The sequence below is a fragment of the Mustela putorius genome, unplaced genomic scaffold, assembly GCF_011764305.1.
Source record: "Mustela putorius furo isolate JIRA1106 unplaced genomic scaffold, ASM1176430v1.1 tig00000174_pilon_pilon_pilon, whole genome shotgun sequence".
Classification (NCBI taxonomy): domain Eukaryota; kingdom Metazoa; phylum Chordata; class Mammalia; order Carnivora; family Mustelidae; genus Mustela; species Mustela putorius.
In genome coordinates this window covers 2,795,434-2,812,955 of record NW_025421304.1, presented here as the reverse complement: position 1 = coordinate 2,812,955, position 17,522 = coordinate 2,795,434, and the positions used below count along the sequence as shown (strand labels likewise).

The following is a 17,522-nucleotide window of genomic DNA, read 5'->3' as shown; positions in this document are numbered from 1 at the left end:
GGGGCTGCCTCCCCGGGTCCCGGCGGCCCACGGACCCCCTTCTCGATCCTTGTCCTTGTAGGCAGACGACTCCGAGGGAAGGCGTTCTACAACGTGGGTGAGAACGTCTACTGTCAGGAGGACTTCCTGGTGAGTCGGAGCTGGGTCCTGGCCACCGTGGGTGAGAGCAGGGGAGGTGACCCTCCTGCTCCGTGTGGAGACCTGGGGCCAGGAGGCAGGTGCTGGCTGGGCAGCGAGGGCCCCTTCGTCACAGGACATTCTGGATCCTCTGTCCCCTCTCAGTACTCCGGGTTCCAGCAAACAGCTGAAAAGTGTAGCGTGTGCGGACACCTCATCATGGAGATGGTGAGAACCTCCCCCAGCCTCCTGGAGCCCCTCTGCCATGGGTGGTCTTAGGACCCACCCATGCCCTGTTGCAGACCTGCCAAGGGCTCAGAGCCAGAGCCTCTTCCGGGGGCTGTGCTGAGCCTTCCGTCTGCACTGACCCTTCAGTGCCTCCCACCCCCAGATCCTGCAGGCCCTTGGGAAGTCCTACCACCCAGGCTGTTTCCGGTGCTCGGTGTGCAACGAGTGCCTGGACGGGGTGCCCTTCACCGTGGACGTGGAGAACAACATCTACTGTGTCAGGGACTATCACACGTGAGTAGCCAGCGCTGGGGGGCAGGTGGGACTCCCGCTGTGTCTCCTACCACCCCAGAAGCAGTTTTCCAACTGGCCTGTGCATGGTCCCTCCATTCTTGGCCTTGCCACGTGCAGCTTCCCCTTGTGCACCCAGTGGCTGGGGCAAGGCTTGGATCTCTGCCTCGAGCCCTCTCTGGGATGATCCCGCTACCAGCCTTCTCTTTCTCCATCTCTTTCCTCTCCCTGCCCTTGCCTACATGTTCCCTCTCCTCCTAGTGGGGGTGGGCCTCCTTGGTTGCCCCGCCCACATCTGTCCCTCCACTCCCAGGGGCAGGAGTCTCTGTGGCTGTCCTTTCCCTGCCTGTCGGGGTATCCACATGAGCAGCCAATCCGTTGTCCCCTGCTGGGGCTCCAGGCCCCGCCCTCTGAGCTCTGGTCCCCAGCTATTGCCTTGCACTGGGTGGGTGCCCTGTGCAGATCCGTGGGACTCAGTATGGAGCCAGGCTTCACAGGGGTCCTAGCAAGGGGAAGCCCAAACCTGGACATTAGGGGACAGGGAACTCCCAGGGAGCATGAGGGAGAGGGTAGGGAGAACCTGAAGCCATCCTGGAGGAGGTGATGGGGCAGACGTGAATTAGGGAGCCAGATAAAAGGCCAAGAAGGCACCCAAGAGGCTGCACCCAGCCCAGTGTGTCCACACAAGGAAAGGGGTCCTTATGCTGTGGGTGGGTCTGCCTTGGTGCCCTTGGCCTTTGGCCACTCAGCTGGTCCCTTCTGGTTTCCTTTATCCCTCCAGGGTTTTTGCGCCAAAATGTGCCTCCTGTGCCCGTCCTATCCTTCCTGCACAGGTAGGAGCCACTCATCGGGTGATGACCAGGTGCCTGGCCCAGCCTGGCCTTGGCCTGGTTCCGCTGGGGTTGGCCCCCAATCTTGGGAGGGATGAGCAGATGCCCCTGCCCCACATCCCTCAGGGCCGAGGGGTGTGCAGTGCTGTGCCTACAAGTGCCCAGGCGTCCCTACACGAGTCAGAGAGGAATGGTGGCCCTGGGCTCCATGGCCCATGATGGAAGCCTGGCTCCCGGGGTCTGTTAGCTGTGCAGGCGGGGGTGGTGGGCAGAACAGGCGGAGAAAGATGCAGCCTGGAGTGGGGCAGTGCTCTCTTGGCCTCGTGGCTCCCACGCCTGCTGGTTCTGTCCCAGGCCATTGTGTTGGGAGCAGTAGGCTGGGCCACGGTCCTTCCTGATGGCAAAGAACAGAGAAGGACGCGTATGTGCGCCCTGACGCCTGTGACTGCCCTCGCGGACATGTGTGTGTGCTGTGGGCACAGCTGCACCAGGATGTCCGGATGTGTGTCCCCGCTGCCTCTGTCCTGCCCACGGAAACAACAGTCAGGGCTCACGTGGGCGTGGATACACGTCTGCTGGGCTGGCCCATGTTGTGTAGGCGTGCGCCCCTCAAACCCTGGGGCGCTGATCGCGTGCAAACCCTGTCTCATCCTCCAGGGCTGTGAGACCACCATCCGGGTGGTGTCCATGGACAGAGACTACCACGTGGAGTGTTACCACTGTGAGGTGAGCACAGTCCCCCAAACCCCCCCACCCCGAATGCTGGTGGCTCCCCTCTTCACCTGCAGCTCCTCTTCTCTCGGGTTCTGTGGGCTCCACCCCCTTTGCCCCGCCCTCCCCAGGGCACCCTCTCCCTTCTCCCCAGTATGTTCTCAGCCTCTGTTTCCCATCCAGTCACATTTTTTTTTTAAGATTTTATTTATTTATTTGACACAAGTAGGCAGAGAGAGGAGGAAGCAGGCTCCCCGCTGACCAGAGAGCCCGATGCGGGGGCTCGATCCCAGGACCCTGGGATCATGACCTGAGCTGAAGGCAGAGGATTAACCCACTGAGCCACCCAGGTGCTCTCCAGTCACATATTTACTGAAGATGTATGGTGTGGGGGATACAGGGGGTGTGCAGAGAGTAAAAATCAGGTGTCTCCACTCTTAGGGCAGCGGTGAGGGCTGGGGCAGTATCCAGATAGGGTCAGTATTGCCACCGGGGGGACTTGTCGGAGGGCATAGGAGTCCTTGGAGAATCAGGGAAGGCATTCTGGAGAAACTGAGGCCCGCGCTAAGGTTTGCAGAATGAATGAGTTATCCAAGGAGGCTGCGAGGCTTCCAGGCAGTGGAAGCAGAACGTGCTTATGGGTGAAGGTGACTAACACAGTCGCCTGTGTATTGAGTCACGAGAAGTTGGCAGGAGCGGGGGCCATAGGGCTGTGACAGCCGAGGCGTGTGGACTTATCCCGAGGTGGAGAATGCTCGAGAAGGATGACACAGTGGTATGAGCACTTCGAAAAGGGTTCTCTGTGCCAGGCAGAGAATGAGTAGAGGAAGAGGGCGTGGGGCTGGGGTTCTGTGGGGGAGGACGGAGACTGGTGGTGTCGAGGCTGTGGTCCTGGGTTCAGGGTAGAGCCCTGAGTTGTGCTTTAGAAAGGACTGGACTTGGGCCATGACTGGATGTGCCAGTCTAGGGGTTAGGAGGTGTCCATTAGGACCCCAGGAGAGACCGAGGTTGGGAGGTAGAAGGGAGAGTTGCTCTCTTAGTACATGGGGGACACCTGAGTGGAGATGTGCTTTGGGGCCGCTAGACGTGCTGGAGTTCGAAGACTCTGGCTGCAGGCGCAGGAATGCGGGAGTCGTGGGCACACATGGCTCTCTCTCCTCTCTGGTCCTCTGCCCTGTGGTTTCTCATTGCCTTGGCCTCCCCAGATTCCCAGGGCAAGGAGACCCGTGGGCCCTCTTTGGGCAGCATGGACAGTTTCTTCAGGTAGTAACTTGGGGCAGTTGTAGGGTTCACCTCACGAATCTGCCTTCTCTCAGAGATCACTGGCCTCCGTTGTCTGTCATCCTAGGTCTGACAATCAGTGTTCCTTACCTTTGACCTGGTTTTTCATTGTTAAAGGTAGCATGGGAGAGTCAGTCCTTGTTACTGTCATGGCTGGACGCCTGAGTCCCATCATGAACTTGAAGCTGAAGCCAGGGGAGTGAACGAAGTTTTCTAGGGAGAGCTGTGGGGACAGGAGTGGGGGTTCAGGATAGCCTAAGGAACACCAACATTTAGGGGGTGCATGGAGGCAAAGCAGTCATACGGAGAAGCCAAGAATGAGTGAACGGAGGTAGGAGAAGAACCGAGAAAAGCATGTTGGGTTTAGGGCTCCAGTGTAACGCAGGAGGGTGTGTCTATGAGAAATCTTCCGTAGCTGTCAAGGGTCTGCTTGGACCCAGGTGGCTTTGGTTGGGGCAGGTGACCCAGTGGGAACTAGAATCCTGCTGGGGGACCAGGGAAGGAGGAGCAGGAGGAGGCATGGTCTACAGAAGGGCCTCGGTGTCCCCTCTGACAGTACCAGGGGATCCGGTCTGCTTCCTGAGGACCATGGGATCCCGCTGGGACCACTAAGCACAGGGAGGGTCTATGCTGAGAGCCAACGAACAAGGCGAGTGGCAGGTGATACGCAGCCAGAGCCTCGGGGCTACTGCCCCCAGGGAGACCCTCGGCCAGGAGCAAGGGTGTCGGGGCCCTCTTGCCTGGTCCCTCTCCAGCATGTGGCGGTTAGCAACAGGGCCTGATGGCAGGACAGGGCGATTCCTGGGATGTGACTTGTGTGGAGCAGGACAGCAGGTGTTGGTCTCAGGGCCTTTGGGGAACAAGTGCCAAAGCAGGTTCACCCTGGATGTGAGGAGAGTGTGATGGAAGGAGTCTCCTTGGGCTGGGGGGCAGAGGAAGGAAGAAGCCGGGCAGTCGGCCCTGCCCCAGTCCTAACAGTGCACTCCCCACGCTACCCTTTCCGCTTCTGGCCAGCCTAAGTTTAGGGAGGTCCAGTAAGAACCTCATAACTTGTTAAACAGAGGCAGTTTGCCTATAAAGTATACGGTAGAGGTCAAATGGTAAGGCACGGGACAGAAAGCACAACTCCTTGTGTACTGGATCTCTCCCGATTTTTCTCCTCCATCTCTTAGGGTGCTGCGGTCAGATACCTGACCTCCGTCCCCTCCCCCCAGTCACCAATGACCCCTATGTGGTGGGATCCAGGAGACACTTCTCAGTTGTCATTGTCCTGACCTCTCAGTGGCTTTCTGCACGCTGACCCTCCCTCCCTGACTCTCTTCACTGTGCCCTTGGGACCATCTATTTTCAGCTTTCCTTTTATTTTCACCGCAAATCCCTCTGGCTGGAGTCTTCCTCCTCTTTCCGCTTGGTGTGGGAGCCTCAGCGGCTCAGCTCTGTGTCCCCTTCTCTTTTCTAGTTATCTTCACTGCCTGGGAGACATAACCAGTTGTTTGTTGTTTTTAAGATTTTATTTATTGTAGAGAGAGAGTGAGCAGGGGGTTGGGGAGCCGAGGGAGAGGGACGAGCAGATGTCGGGCTCGATCTCACCACCCTGAGATCGTGACCTCAGCGAAAATCAAGAGTCAGAGGCTCAACCCACCTAGCCACCCCAGCGCCCCAATCGGTTGGTTGTTGTTAAAAGTCATCATTCCATTTCTGGGCTGATACCCTTGTGGACGGCTCAGCCCTCCCGCGGATTCCAGCAGATTCCAGAGGGGTGTCCGGCAACCACCCTCCTCACTGCCTCCTTTGGAAGACTGAGAGGCATCTGCGGTTGGCTGGGGCCGACACTGGGCCCCAGATCCCCCGACCCAATCAAAGCCTAAGTCCTTCGCAAGTCGCACCGGCCCCCAGAGATCCGCCCCGCCCTGTTACCCTCTTGTGCCCTCCCGTGCTCCACTTGCTTACTCCGGGGTCGGGGCTGTGTTCTTCCCTAGGACTGCGGGCTGCAGCTGAGCGGGGAGGACGGACGCCGCTGCTACCCTCTGGAGGGCCACCTGCTTTGCCGCCGCTGCCACCTGCGGCGCCTCCGGCCCGGCCCCCTTCCCTCACCTGCAGTGCACGTCACGGAGCTCTGAGGGGGTGGGGGAGCCCCGCGGGGCCGCGCGTGCGTGCGTGCGTGTGCGTGCGTGTGTGAGAGCGAGCGCCCGGGCGGGAAGGGTGACCGACCAGGTCAGTGTCCGAGCTCCGCGTCCCTGGGCGCGGCCCCCCCCCCACTCCCTCGCGAGCTGCCGTCGAGGGGCCGGCCCCGCGGCGGAGCTGCTTCTATTTATTCACCGTCTGTGCCTCCTCTGGCCGCTTCCTTTCTTCCTGCCCGGCCCGGCCCCCGCCTGCCCCCATCCCACGCCAGCCTTCCGTTCCCAGGCCCCTGTGCCCCGCGGCCGCGGGCAGGCTCCCAGACCAAGTACAGGGGTGCGGGGCGCAGGACCGCCCCTTCCCGTTTCCCGGTTCAGAAGGGGTCCCCCGTCTCAGACTGCCCCTGGGGGGCAGGGGTGGGCTGACAGGCGGGGTTTGGCGGGGGGCACGCGTGTTTGCGTGTCTCGTAAGAGCCTTTGGTGGGTGGGAAGGGTGTCCTCTGCGGGTGGGGTCACAGGAGGGGGTGAAGAGTGACACCTTCGGGGAGTGGTGGCTGCAAATGAGCCCTGCCTTTGGCCACAGTGGGATTTGGTTACCGAGATTCTGATGGGTGATTTCAGCCACCATCCCGCCCGGGTCTCCGCATCCCTGGCTCCTGGCTTGGGGACCGCCCCTCCCTCCGTCCCCCTCCGCTCGCCCTCCTTCAGCCTTGGGAAAAGAACCTTCTCACGCAAATTCCAGCCACAGGGCTCTGGGTCAAGAGAGACCACGAGGGGGCGCCCTATCCACTTGGCAGGGGCGAATACCTGTTGCAGGAAAGCTCTGCGTATCAGGCTCCACGACAAAAGCGTATGATTTGACTTAAATTAAGTTTTTCTTCTGAGAATGTTTTCATTTTCTTGAAAAGAATATAGTTTTCTTCTAAAAACTTGGCCCACGGTTGTTATTTCTTAGAAAAATGACAAGTAACACACAAGTGTCCTATTTGGAGATCACACAGCTAGGTTGCAGGCGGTAAAAACGTCGTATTTTAACTATTTTTGTATAAATCCCTCTAAAATCTCAAAATATTTTTTTGCTTTTCAGAATTCGGAATAATGTGGGGTTTTTTCTGTGTCCGTGTCTGAAGAGCAGTGACCTAATGAAATGTGATTTGGGAAAATGCCGATTGATTTTCTTTCTCTGAAAGACACATCAGCACTGGGAAGCTCGGACCTCTCGGCGGTGACTTATGTTGGATTTGCATCCGAGGGTCTCTTCCCTGTGGCAAGAGACCCCGAGGCATGATAAACCATCAGTGGGATATTTTGACTTAAGTCCATTTGTGCCTGAAATGCCAGTGAGGTTCGGGTGAGACCCGGAACGACCTGCTCCTGGCTACTGCTCTTGGCCTCTCCTATTATATATGGTCTCTTTGCTTGTAGGGCCACAGCCCTGAAAGCAAGGCTGTAGGAATCAGAACGTAGCCTTTGCTTCGGATTACCTTTTGGGATTCTTTGGAGAGGAAGCGGCGGCCCCTGGGGGCCAGCTGGGCTGAGGCCTGAAGCTGGGGGGCCCCCTGGTGGGCGGAGGCGGGAAATACGCAGGTAGTTTGGCATTAACCAAGTATTTATTTCAACTGCAGAAGTTGTCCTGGGATGGGGAAGTGGGTGTTTTCTGAGAAGGGACTTCGACAAGATGGGATGCCTTCTTGGAGGCGGTGATCTCAACGGGGCAAGAGAGAGTACATTTCAGGAATGGGAAAGCTGTTTCTAGCTTTCTCTGACTCTTGAGCTGGACTCTTGCTTTCCAGCCCAGTTACTGCAAAGCTTTCTTCTGGTTGCCCTCTTTTTTGTTTCTGATGTCAGAGCTGCTTTGCTCTTGGTTTCTCCTTGCTGCAAACTCAGCCCTGCTCGTTTCTCTTCCTTTGTGTGTGCTGTGGAGGTAGCCATCGTTTCGCACTCCCGCTGCAGCCTGGGTACCAGGCTTCCCTTATCCAGCCGGCCTGAGTCATTACAGTGTGGAGCCCCACTCTGAGTTCATGGGCTGTGCTTTGTGGCAAGTCAGGAGCAAAGGAATGCGTGACCCTAGGGAGCAGTGGCCTCATCTCTGGCCATACTTGGCTCTTTTTCTCTGGGCCCCAGGGTTCTGTATCGCCTCCGTCAGGACTTGATCACCACTGTGGGCTCCAGGGCTCTGTATTGCCTCAGTCAGGACTTGTGACCGCCACTGTCCCTTACAACAGAGCCTTTGCACAGGCTGTCCCCTCTACTTGGATCCACTCTCTGTTCAACACTTTCCTTCCTGGTTAACTCCTTCAGCTCTCGGCCACAGGAATAAACCAGGCTTCCAGGCATTACACGTCACTGAAAACCCAGAATTTGGGGTCCCTGCTCTCCAAGCTTGTTTTCCAAAAGCAGCATCTTCCAGTCTGTTTTCAGGAGTTATGTGGACCTGATGGTTGTTGAGACTGAGGGAGCAGTATGAGAGTCAGACTCTGATCTAGGCAGATGACCCATGACCATCCAGGCCTGGGTGCCAGACCCACCTGCCCCTAGGATGTCTTCCCAGATGTTGGCACCTGGTAGCACCAACTGTGCCTTTGGCCACCGCTGTACTTTATGCGTCATATTGATGTCTGTCTCCTCACTAAACAGTGAGCTCTCCAGGCCGGGATCTGTCTGGCCGTTCACTCTTGTCTCCATGCTGCTCTGACCTTTAGGGTCTCAACTCAGGACCCCACTACCCATTGGTTTGCAAGGCCAAGGGCAGCCTTAGTTACCCAGTGGAGGAGCCACATGTGGGATGTAAAGACCTAAGAGTAGGGGTTCGCACTGATGCTGTACACGCTGCATATCAGGTGTGTGCAGGGGTGTCCCGGGGGTACTCCCACGCATGCCTTTGTGCTGGGGCCCTGGTTCAGTCCTCCTGCCTAGAGCAGACCTTTGAGTGCTGGGTCCCCTGCTCTGTGTGCGTGTGTGTGTGTGTGCGCGCGTGTGTGAGAAAAGAGAGAGAGTCCTTGAGATATTGAGAAAGACGTGAGTGAGTGCATGTTTGAGAGAGAGCCTGAGAGACTGATCAGGACAGCTGGTGAGAGAGAGAGAGAGAGACATTGTATGACGGAGTGAGAGAATGGTAGGGAGAGATTGAGAAGGATATTGAGAGTCAACGAGCAAGAGGCAGAGAAAGAAAGGGAGGGAGATTGAATTAAGGACAACAGAACCTGGTGTCCTTTCCCCACTCTTCCTACACAGTGGGGTGCCCCCAGAGCCAGGTGATTTCATGAGTTCTCAGCCTTGGAGACCCACTGGAGGCCCAGCTCACAAACAGAAAAGGCCTAAGTCCTGTATTTGGCTGTAGGCTCTGGGGTGTGTGTGTGTGTGTGTCTGGGATGGTGGGGTCTTGGAGGGCTCTGGGAGTGGGTTGTGGGCTAGGGGTGCCTTCCCAGTCCTAGGGTAGCAGGAGATGGTGCTGAGCCCTCCTGGGCAGCGCTTCCTGCCGCTCTCTGGCCAGGAAACAAAGATGAGAGTGGGCTGAGCTGCAGATGAACTTGAGCACCTTCTGTGGTCTTGCTCTGGAGGGGCTAGAAGGGGCGCGCAGCTGGGGGAGTGTTCATGGGACCTGGGAGGGGCAGGGCATGGAAACCCACAGAAGCAGAATTCTGGAGAGCAGCGTGGGCCAAGCAATGATGTGGGGTCTGTGGGCCAGTCTGTGGTGCTGACGGGGAGAAGCAGAGATGTGTGGGGCTCTGCTCACCACCAGCTTCTCCCATGCCAACCCCCATCTCCCCCTCTAGTTAGCAGGTGCTCCCCAGAAGAGGAGAGGGCTGTGGCAGCTGTGGGGGTAGGAGGAGGCTCAGCCTGCAGGAGCTCCAGCAGGGCTGTGGGTTGGGATCTGAGGGTGGGTCTGGGGGTTCGCCAGTGACCTTCCACCCAGGGCTGCCCTGGAGGACATCACCCTGCATGGTGTGTGGGCATTAGGGCTCTGCGCACCCTGAGTGGGCTTGGGGGGGGGGTCCCTGGCTGGGAGACCCCAGTGCATGCTTGGGCTGAGGTGGGGGGGCTAAGAGAAAGGAGGGGCCAATGGGGCCTGGGTGGAGGTGGGGGGGCTCCTCCAGAACCATCTGGAGAGGGATTGGGATTGTGTGTGACAGTGTCTCCTGGGGTCGCAGGACCATCCTGAGGCAATGGGTACTGGCCAGGTGCCTGGTTCCTGGAGACAGAGCCCAGGAAGGGTGTGGGGTCCCAGGGAACCTGGAGAACCTTGAGAGGGATGCAGCTGGAGGGGCAGGTGCCTTCTCCCTGTCCATCTTTGTTCTCTGGCCCTGAGCTCACTGCTGGGCTGCCCTGGAACCCGGGGGTGCGGGTGGGGGGCGTCACAATTGGCCTTTTCCTGTCCTGCAGAGGACATGGCCCCCCCCGGGCTCCTGTGGGCTGGAAGGACTGTGGTCCTGAAACATCTGGACTTGGCAGGGAAGCGGCCAGCAGCACTGCTGCTGTCACTCCTGCTATCCCCCGCCCAGGCACATTCTCTCCACACCTGCATGCCACACACACCTACCCGGCCCATGGGGTGTGTGACTGTCTTATGGGCCCGAACCTACCAGCCACACATCTGGCCGAGGCACCAGTGTGACGCAGCCGGCTCACGTATCTGGGACAGCGCCCGGGCCACCTGTGCCCATCCTCAGTCAGCCTTGTGGACCCTCAAGCTGGGGCTGGAGCCCAGGAGGGGCTTTTCCCCAGGCGCAGGGTTTACTCAGCCTCCTTCAATCCAAGATTGTCTGGGAAACAGCCTCTTCCACCTGGGGCCAGCAGCACTGAGAGGATTGGCCGGCCTCTTCCGCTGGGCCCTCGGCCTGGGGTAGGTTTCAGCCCCAAGCTGCTGTCCATGTCGCTAGAGGGGGTCTCTCTCCTGCCACCCCAACCACGCCGGCGGTGGACCGTGACCCTGGGGAGGGGGTCTTCCTCCGATGTGGGGAACAGACCTTGTGGGGAGTGGAGGAAGGCCCGCTGGCCGAGAAGGCTGTGTCTGTGAGGACACAGACTGACCAGGCCAGTACCACGTGGACTGGGAGCGGGGCAGGGGGGTCCACCCTGTTGTGCATGGGGGTCAGGAACCACATGTGTGGGTGAGGGGTCCTGGGGTCCTAGGGGAACCCGGGGTGGGGATGATGGGGTCTTGAGGCTAGGGGTCGGGGGGAAAGGTTGCATTTAGCTGTGAGGGGGCCCCTTTCCTCCCTGTCCCCTTCTTCTTTCTTCTCTGTCTTTTTAATTTATTTATGTTTAAAGATTGTATTTTTTTTAAGTTTTTTTTTGTTTGTTTTTGTTTTTGTTTTTTAAATTTGGCAGAGAGATAGCAAGTAGGCAGAAGGAGAGGGAGAGGAGGAGAGCTGAGCAGGGAGCCTGATGCAGGGCTCGATCCCAGGACCCTGGGATCATGACCTGAGCCGAAGGCAGCTGCTTAACCGACCGAACCACCCAGGCACCCTAGAGACTATTTTTAAGTAATTTTTACACTCAGCGTGGGGCTCAAACTCAGGACCCCGAGAGATCAAGAGCGGCATGCTCTCCTGCCTGAGCCAGCCAGACGCCCCTCTGTCTTTAAAAAACAAACAAAGGGCGCCTGGGTGGCTCAGGGGGTTAAAGCCTCTGCCTTCGGCTCAGGTCATGATCTCAGGGTCCTGGGATTGAGTCCCACATCGGGCTCTCTGCTCAGCAGGGAGCCTGCTTCCCTTCCTCTCTCTGCCTGCCTCTCTGCCTACTTGTGATCTCTCTGTCTGTCAAATAAATAAATAAATAAATCTTAAAACAAACAAACAAACAAAAACATATTTAAAGATTGTCATATTTGGTCTGAATGGGGAAAGAAAGAATGACTCACTGGGTTTTGGACTGAACACCTGGGTCGATACCCCTTCCCTGGAAGGGAAGATGTGGTAGAACCGGTTCCGTGTGGGAGTGTAAATGGAAAATTCTGCTTTGCCATCTGGAGGCAGAGGACAGACCTCACTCTGTCATGTGGAGCAGGCGGCTGGATACCTAAGTGTGGAGCACAGGGCTGGTGACCGAGAAGGGTTCGAAATCATGGCTGAGGTCACGGGGAGGGAGGGTGAGACAGAAAAGGGAAGGGGCCCCACATCTGACTCTTGGCAAAAGGGATGGAGCAGCAGCGGCTAGTGAGGGGGGCTGGCGGGGAAGGGAGCGTGGGTTCAGGTGGCACCCTAGAAGCCTTGCAGAAAGGGCGGGGTCTGTAGTGGGGCTTCGGAAAGATGGAGATCTCCGTGACCTGAATAAAGCTGTTGCAGGGCAGCCATGGGGCACAAGTAGGTCAGAGCCCATTAAGCCAAGGGGAGGGAAGCAAGGGGAAGCATCCAAAGCAGCCAGCTCTCGCAGGTGTGTTGGGATGTTGGGTAGAGGTGCGGGCAGGGAGACTTCTTGAAGTATGCAGGGGCTCGTCTGAAGCCTGTACCCCCCCCCCACCAAGGGCATTCCCAGGTTGTCTTACCCCAGACCTCACTCTCCAAAGCGACAGGGTCTGAGACTGTGGCCCCTCCCCCACCAAGGGCATTCCCAGGTTGTCTTACTCCAGACCTCACTCTCCAAAGCGACAGGGTCTGAGACTGCGGTCGCCACAGCTGGGTCCAGCCCCGTGTCCGGCATCTGACTCCCGAGATACTGGTGAAGTGAATGGGTCAGTACACGTAAAGCGCTGAGAACACTAATAGGAGCATAGTAAGTGCCCCTATTGGGTGAGTGAGTGAGCGCTCTCTGGCAGATGGGGCAGTAGTCAAAGACGGGGTGGCAGCAGCCCTAGAGGCTGGGGTGCCCCCGGGGTGGACTGGACCAGGGTAGTGGCTCTGGGTCCTAAAGGGTACAGGGGCTGGAGGTCCCCACGGCACTGCACAAGCCAGCTTTGGGAGTCCGTGCGCCGCCAGCCCCGGGAACAGATCGCATCCCACTACCTGGGAGCTGCCACCTCCAGGGGAAACCAGAAGAGACCCCTGAGGAAGGGGCTCTCTAAGGAGATGAGTCATTGATTGGTCCTCACCAGGATGGTGTGTCTCGAAGAGTCATTATCCCCCAGCCACCAATACACGCGGGGAAGGTGCCAACAGCCTGAGAAAAAGGCGAGTTACTGGTCCCGCTTAGCTGAGCGAACCACAGAGTAAGGCAGGTCTGCGGTTTGCACGTGGGTCCCTATGTGGGACAATGTCCATGTCCCTTCAGTGACACTGGGTGTGACTTTGCACGCGTGGGCCCACCTTGTGTCCTTGAGACCTGCTCTTGCACAGCTGGGACCGACCGCCTGCTGGGGAGAGGACACACCACCCGGAGACCCAGAGATAGCATGAAGTACGAAAACCTCTAGGCTCCTGATTTGCTATTCCAGGAGACAGTCATCTGGCTCTGAGGTCACAGCAGAGTTCCTGACTCAGGTCAGCTCCCTCCTCGGCAGGGACCACCGAGCCAGCTGCAGACCTTCTGCCCCTCACTGCCGGGACCATGTCCATGTGGGAGGTGGGTCTCCAGGGCCAGGGCCCTCGGAGCAGCCCTCCATGCAAGTCCTCCAGGGTCTCCATTCTGCATCTCTACCCTTCCTTTTGTGCTGCAGGGGCTCCTCCCAGCCCTCAGGGCTGCGCTGAGCCGCCCTTGTCTGGTCCTGGTTGTCTCCCTTCTCCATCCTGCTCAGGGCTGGGGCAAGATCCTTCCCTAGGTCTTCATCAAGAGCAAATGTGGTCTCACGTTCTCTCCTCCTTGAACAGAAACTCACTGGTCTGCCCTAGTCCATGTCTCCCGGCCACTGTCACCGAGAGAAGGGCCCCTAAGCATGTTCGAGATCCCCCTTGTTCGAGCATGTTTGCCAGTCTCCCTCATTCTGTGCTGCTCTCAAGGTTTAACTTGGAGTCATGGTTTTCTGTATCTTTTTCCATTTCCTATTGAGAAATAGATCATGTACACTGAGGCTAGAAAACATATATGTACAATTTAAAGAAAAGAACATGCCCATGGATGTACTTCCTAGCTTGAGAAATAGTATAGTTCGGCTCCCGCCTGTGCCCTGTGTCCCGCTCTGGACATCCCCCTGTAATGTTCTCAGGTATAGCCACACGTCTGACTCATGTGTTCCTTACCCCTGTACTTTTCCATCTCGTTTTGCTACCAGGTGTCCTTAGATTATTGTCTGGTGTTGAACGCTTTGGGACGGTCTTATATTAATCAAGTCAGACTGTGCTCTCTTCTGTGCTTATTCCGCTCAGTCTTAAATTTTATTTTATTTTATTTATTTATTTTTTAAAATGCTATTTTTTAAAGGATTTTATTTATTTATTTGACAGACAGAGATCACAAATAGGCAGAGAGGCAGGCAGAGAGAGAGGGGGAAGCAGGCTCCCCGAGGAGCAGAGAGCCCGATGTGGGGCTCGATCCCAGAACCCTGGGATCATGACCTGAGCTGAAGGCAGAGGCCCAATCCACTGAGCCACCCAGGAGCCCCCAGTCTTACATTTTAAAGATTCATTCATGTGTTTGTGTGTGGTTGGAGTCATTCATGTGGATTGCTGGATAATCTTCCACTGAAGGACACTGCACATCATACCGTTGGTGGTTATTTGGGTCGTTTCTAGTTGATAGCTTCTGTAGAGAGCATATCCATGTGCATTATTATAACTCTTATCTTGGTTTATCTGTTTAAGAATTTCTCTAGCATATATGCCAGCGAGTCTTATGGTATGTGTAATATTTCCTGTTCCTAGATATTGTGGAATCATTTTCCAAAGTGGTTGTAACAATTTACATCCAGATTCAAGACTATAGTCTTGCTCTTTTACTCACCTTCTGTTTTGCCTCTAATGTGTTACATCTAATCTATATTGTATATGAGTTCATCTATGTCACATATTTTTGTTTAAAGATTTTATTTATTGGGGCGCCTGGGTGGCTCAGTGGGTTAAAGCCTCTGCCTTCGGCTCAGGTCATGATCTCAGGGTCCTGGGATCGAGCCCCACATCAGGTTCTCTGCTCAGCAGGAAGCCTTCTCCCCCCCGCCGACCCCGTCTGTCTTTCTGCCTACTTGTGATCTCTCACTCTGTCAAATAAATAAATAAAATCTTTTTTTTTTTAAGATTTTATTTTTTATTTTTTTTATTATTTATTTGACAGAGGGAGAGAGACAGTGAGAGAGGGAACACAAGCAGGGGAAGTGAGAGAGGAAGAATCAGACTTCCCCCAGAGCAGGGAGTCCAGTGCGGGGCTCGATCCCAGGACCCCGGGATCATGACCTGAGCTGAAGGCAGACAGTTAATGACTGAGGCATCCAGGTGCCCATATGTCATGTATTTTTTTTTAAAAGATTTTATTTATTTGATAGACAGAGATCACAAGTAGGCAGAGCAGCAGGTGGGGGGCAGGGGAAGCAGGCTCCCCGCCAAGCAGAGAGCCCAATACGGGGCTCGATCCCAGGACCCTGAGATCATGACCTGAGCCAAAGGCAGAGGCTTAACCCACTGAGCCACCCAGGCGCCCCATATGTCACATATTTTTAAGGATAAAATACATCATGAGTTTATACTGATACTTCCTTTTTTTATTAAAGATTTTTTTTTATCTCTTGCTCAGAGAGAGAGCAAGAGAGAGAGAGAGAGAGAGCACAAGCAAGGGAGCAGTGGGTAGCGGGGGCACACGGAGCTCCATCCCAGAACACTGCAGGGATCACAACCTGAGCCAAAAGCAGACACTTAACCGACTGAGCCGCCCAGGCGTCCCTATATGGTTACTTCCAACTCAAATTCAGGACTACAGCATTTTTCTTTTTCTTTTTTCTCTCTCCTGCATTGTGCATCGAGTGTTCTGTAACATCTGTGTTTTCTTCTAGAAGTTTTATGCTCTCAGGTCTTACTTTTAAGTCTTTAATCCATTTCGAGTTAATTTTTGTGAGTGGTGTAATAGGCACCCAGTTTCACTCTTTTGCATGTAAATATCCAGTTATTCCCAAGACTATTGAGGAGACTGTCTTTTCCCCATTGAATGTTCACAGCTCCTATGTCAAGTGTTAGTTGACTGAATGTGCGTGGGTTTATTTCTCAGCCTTTGGTCCTGTCCCACTGATCTATATGTCTGCGGCTACGCCAGTGCCATACTGTTTTGATCACTACAGCTTTGTAGTAGAGTTTGAAATCAATCAGGCCATGTGATACCTCCAGCTTTCTTCTTTCTCACAATTGCTTTGGCTGCTCAGGTCCCTTATGCTTCTGTATGAAATTTAAGATTGCTTTCTCTATTTTTGTGAAACAAACCATTGGAATTTTGATAGGGGCTAGGATTTAATTACTTGTTAATTACATTGAATTTGAGGATGTTTAGGGCATTCTGGTTTTGGTGAAAAAAGTAACATACATTTATTTAGTGTAACTTTTGAAACTACACGAAGTGTAACAGTGAATAGCATTTTTCTACTGTTTGTCCGTTTCTGAAGACTAACTCATGAATGGTTCCATCGTAATTAATTATTTTTTTGCAGCAGTTAGGGGCCAGGTTTAACATTCACTAATTTTCTCCTTTTAGTATAGGCGGCAATGCACCATCTTCTTTCAGTCTTTTTAAGAACATGCAGATGTTTGACAAGCTTCCCTTTCACAGCTGAGGGTCTGTTGGTCAATTTGAGCAAAACTTTAATTGTCAAAATTCTTCAAACTCCAAATATCTCATATCATACCAAATACCTCACATTCGACACCTGTACTAGTTAGTATTTCCAGAATTTGTAAGCGGCACCCACATTTTGCTTCCTGGTGCTTTTCATACAAAAGCTGTGTTTGGGGGCACCTGGGTGGCTCAGTCGTTAAGCATCTGCCTTCAGCTCAGGTCATGATCCCGGGGTCCTGGGATCGAGCCCCACATTGGGCTCCCTGCTCCACGGGGATCCTGCTTCTCCCTCTTCCACTCCTTTTGCTCTGTTCCCTCTCTCGCTGTGTCTCTCTCTGTCAAATAAATAAATAAAATCTTTTTTTTTTTTAACCGTATTTGTAAGTACTTTGAGCCTTTTCTCTAATTTGGGGGCATGGGGGTAAATTGTATCTAGCTCTCCAGATGTTTCCAGCTCCTTAATTCAATCAAGTCCTCCTATGAGCTTTTCAGAAACAGAGGTGGGGGCAGGTGTGCCAGTTAGAATAAGTTTTGAGGCCCCGAGGAACTTCATCTGAGATGGTATCAAAACTGCTAAACCAAAAATTATGCTTGTTAAGAATTTCTCCCATCTGCTTGCTGAAACCAGAGGACGGATCCTGAAGAGTGTCTTTCATAAACAACATGTGAGCGGCAGCTGGGGTGAATTTCTTCAGGCACAGGCTGAGGTTCAAAGGATGCTCATTACTACTGGGTGGAAAGGAACCCCATAGGGGCCCCTGGGTGGCTCAGTCAGTTAAGTTTCCGCCTTCAGCTCAGGTCATGATCTCTGGGTCCTGGGGTCGAGCCCCACATCAGGCTCCCTGCTCGGCAGGGAGTCTGCCTCTCCCTCTGCCTCCTGCTCCCCTGCTTGGGTGCTCTCTCTCTCTCTCTCTCTCTCTGTCTCTGTCAAATAAATAAAATCTTTTTATAAAATTAGGGGAAAAAAAAGGAAACTTCCTACATGCACGTCCCTGAACTTTTTTGGCCAGCTCTGGGATATGTGCATAATTGAATCGGTCAATTTTCTGAGAATTCTTGAAAAGCAGAAAGGTGGGAACTAATTCCATATTTTTTAGATATGTCAGGAATGGCTTTAGCTTCCAAATTAACGGACGTCACTTGGGGTTGTTTTCTGGCTAACTTGGCTATCGCATTGTCCACCTGGGTATGCCGTGGAGCTCGTGGCACCTGAAAATAAAACACAAGGAGGGACTTGGCTCTGGTGGGGCAGCTGCTCCTCAAAAGGCCAGGCTGAGCCAACCTCCACTGTGACTTCTGTTGCCTCATCAGCCCCCAAGGCCAT

The 17,522-nt window shown here is 54.7% G+C and overlaps 1 protein-coding gene and 1 pseudogene across 2 annotated transcripts in view; one reads left to right on the top strand and one right to left on the bottom strand.

Annotated features, from left to right (window-relative positions):
• Positions 1-6,504, top strand: part of LOC101688227 (WT1 interacting protein) — a 26,091-nt gene extending 19,587 nt beyond the window's left edge. The window contains exons 3-8 of one of the 2 annotated variants that reach the window (XR_006605555.1): positions 62-129; positions 283-345; positions 493-639; positions 1,418-1,469; positions 2,124-2,192; positions 5,438-5,518. Coding sequence is in view for 1 of the 2 variants with exons in the window: in XM_045075975.1 (XP_044931910.1) it covers positions 62-129; positions 283-345; positions 509-639; positions 1,418-1,469; positions 2,124-2,192; positions 5,438-5,578 (524 nt within the window). In the remaining variant the exon portion in view is untranslated. Of the gene's footprint in view, positions 1-61; positions 130-282; positions 346-492; positions 640-1,417; positions 1,470-2,123; positions 2,193-5,437 lie in introns of both variants that reach the window. The other variant, XM_045075975.1, reaches the window with a different exon arrangement.
• Positions 5,950-17,522, bottom strand: LOC101687933 (annotated as a pseudogene).